The sequence below is a fragment of the Ammodytes marinus genome, assembly GCF_949987685.1.
Source record: "Ammodytes marinus genome assembly, chromosome: 14".
NCBI classification, from domain to species: Eukaryota; Metazoa; Chordata; class Actinopteri; order Uranoscopiformes; family Ammodytidae; genus Ammodytes; species Ammodytes marinus.
The window spans coordinates 979,573-982,072 of NC_137218.1; the positions used below are offsets into that span (position 1 = coordinate 979,573).

At 45.4% G+C, this 2,500-nt stretch overlaps 1 protein-coding gene across 1 annotated transcript in view; it reads left to right on the top strand.

Annotated features, from left to right (window-relative positions):
• The window catches only part of LOC307260549 (amyloid-beta A4 precursor protein-binding family B member 3-like), a gene marked incomplete at both ends in the record, with an annotated part of 15,171 nt that overhangs the window by 5,693 nt on the left and 6,978 nt on the right, over positions 1–2,500 (top strand). The window contains 2 exons of the mRNA XM_080040823.1: positions 277–335; positions 932–980. Coding sequence (XP_079896949.1) covers positions 277–335; positions 932–980 — 108 coding nt within the window. The remainder of the gene's footprint in view (positions 1–276; positions 336–931; positions 981–2,500) is intronic.

Below are 2,500 nucleotides of genomic sequence, written 5' to 3' on the forward strand. Positions count from 1 at the left end.
TGACCTCCAAAATCTATTCAGTTCATCTTTGAGTCAGAGTGACATTAGTGCAAAGAGCGAAGAACATCCCTCAAAGAGTTCTGGAGGTATTGAGTTCAGAAGAATGAAAGACGACAGACAGACCTACAGACAGACAGACAGATATACAGACAGACAGACCTACAGACAGACAGACAGACAGACAGACCTACAGACAGACAGACAGGGAGACAGACAGACGGACGGACGGACCGACGGACAGATATTTTAGTTCTAATTTTTGTCTGTTTTTGTCAGCAGGAAGAAACTGGACAGAAGGACTCCAACAGAGAGACAGATGGAGCACCAGAGGCCAGGTACACACACACACACACACACACACACACACACACACACACACACACACACACACACACACACACACACACACACACACACACACACACACACACACACACACGTTTTTACGGCTATACTTGTGAGGACACTCATTGACATAATGCATTCCCTAGCCCCTTACCCTAACCATCAAAACTAAATGCCTAACCCAAACCCTTACACTAACCCTAACATAAACCTAATTCATACCTGAACCTTAAAACCTAGTGTTAACCCTCAAACAGCCTTTTAAAGGCCTGTCCTTAAAACCTAGTGTTAACCCTCAAACAGCCCTTTAAAGGCCTGTCCTTAAAACCTAGTGTTAACCCTCAAACAGTCCTTTAAAGGCCTGTCCCTAAAACCTAGTGTTAACCCTCAAACAGCCCTTTAAAGGCATGTCCTTAAAACCTAGTGTTATCCCTCAAACAGCCCTTTAAAGGCCTGTCCTTAAAACCTAGTGTTAACCCTCAAACAGCCCTTTAAAGGCCTGTCCCAAAGGGAGAACCGGACTAAATGTCCTCACTGCGATGGTGAAAAGCTTAGATTGGTTCTGACATGTTGTTTTTTCTCTCAGGTCACTGTGGCAGGAAGATTATCTGACCTACCACGACCCAGACTCCAAGGTATCTATCTATCCATCTATCTATCTATCTATCTATCTATCTATCTATCTATCTATCTATCTATCTATCTATCTATCTATCTATCTATCTATCTATCTATCTATCTATCTATCTATCTATCTATCTATCTATCTATCTATCTATCTATCTATCTATCTATCTATCTATCTATCTATCTATCTATCCATCCATCCATCTATGTATCTATCCATCCACACAACTGACAGACAGACAGGCACACAGATAGTTTTTTTTTCCACATATTCACACACCGATAGCAGCAGCTAACTATCTACATTCACACGAGGCAAGGTGGGTGAAGTGTCTTGCCCAAGGACACAACAAACATGACACAGGTGGCAGGGCGGGGATCGAACCTCCAACCCTTCGATAATTTTCACACATTTTCTAGTTTTCACTTGTTTACATCTATTTTTCTAACTCAGTGTTGTTGCTGTGAACAGCTGATGAGAGAGTGATGTCAGAGGATTCTAAAGGGTGACATCATGAGCGAGGCCTCCCATTGGCTCTGCCTTAATCTGCTCTGATCTCTCTCTCCCCTCTCTCTCTCTCACTCTCTCTCTTTCTCTCTCCCTCTCTCTCTTCCCCCTTCCTCTCCCTTTCTCTCTCTCCATCTCTCTCTCTCTCTCTCTCTCTCTCTCTCTCTCTCTCTCTCTCTCTCTCTCTCCCTGTCTGTGTAAACCTCAATCTGATTTAATCTTTCTGTCCGTGGCCTTGTTTCTCTGTGTGTCACACAAAAACTCACTGACTGCTTAATCTCAACATTTATCTATCCATCCATCCATCCATCCATCCATCCATCCATCCATCCATCCATCCATCCATCCATCCATCCATCCATCCATCCATCCATCCATCCTCTGTCTGATTTGTCAGGGTGCATGTGTGTTTTTCTATTTATGAATAAACAAACTTGAACTTGATGTGTGTGCGTGTCTGTCTGTCTGTCTGTCTGTCTGTCTGTCTGTCTGTCTGTCTGTATGCCTGTCTCTTTGTGTCTGTCTCTCTCTCACTCTCTGCCTGTCTCTCTCTCAGTGTTTTGCATTGCGCTCTCTGTCTCTCTCTCTGTCTCACTCTCTGCCTGTCTCTCTCTCAGTGTTTTGCAGTGCGCTCTCTCTCTCTGTCTCTCTCTCACTCTCTGCCTGTCTCTCTCTCACTCCCTGTCTCTCTCTCACTCTCTGCCTGTCTGTCACTCAGTGTTTTGCAGTGCGCTCCCTCTGCCTGTCTGTCTCTCACTCTCTGCCTGTCTGTCTCTCTCTCAATCTCTGCCTGTCTCTCTCTCACTCTCTGCCTGTCTCTCTCTCACTCCCTGTCTTTCTCTCACTCTCTGCCTGTCTCACTCTCTGCCTCTCTCTCTCTCAGTGTTTTGCAGTGCGCTCTCCGTCTGTCTGTCTGTCTGTCTCTCACTCTCTGCCTGTCTCTCTCTCTGCCTCTCTCTCTCAGTGTTTTGCAGTGCGCTCTCCGTCTGTCTGTCTCTCTCTCACTCTCTGCCTGTCTCT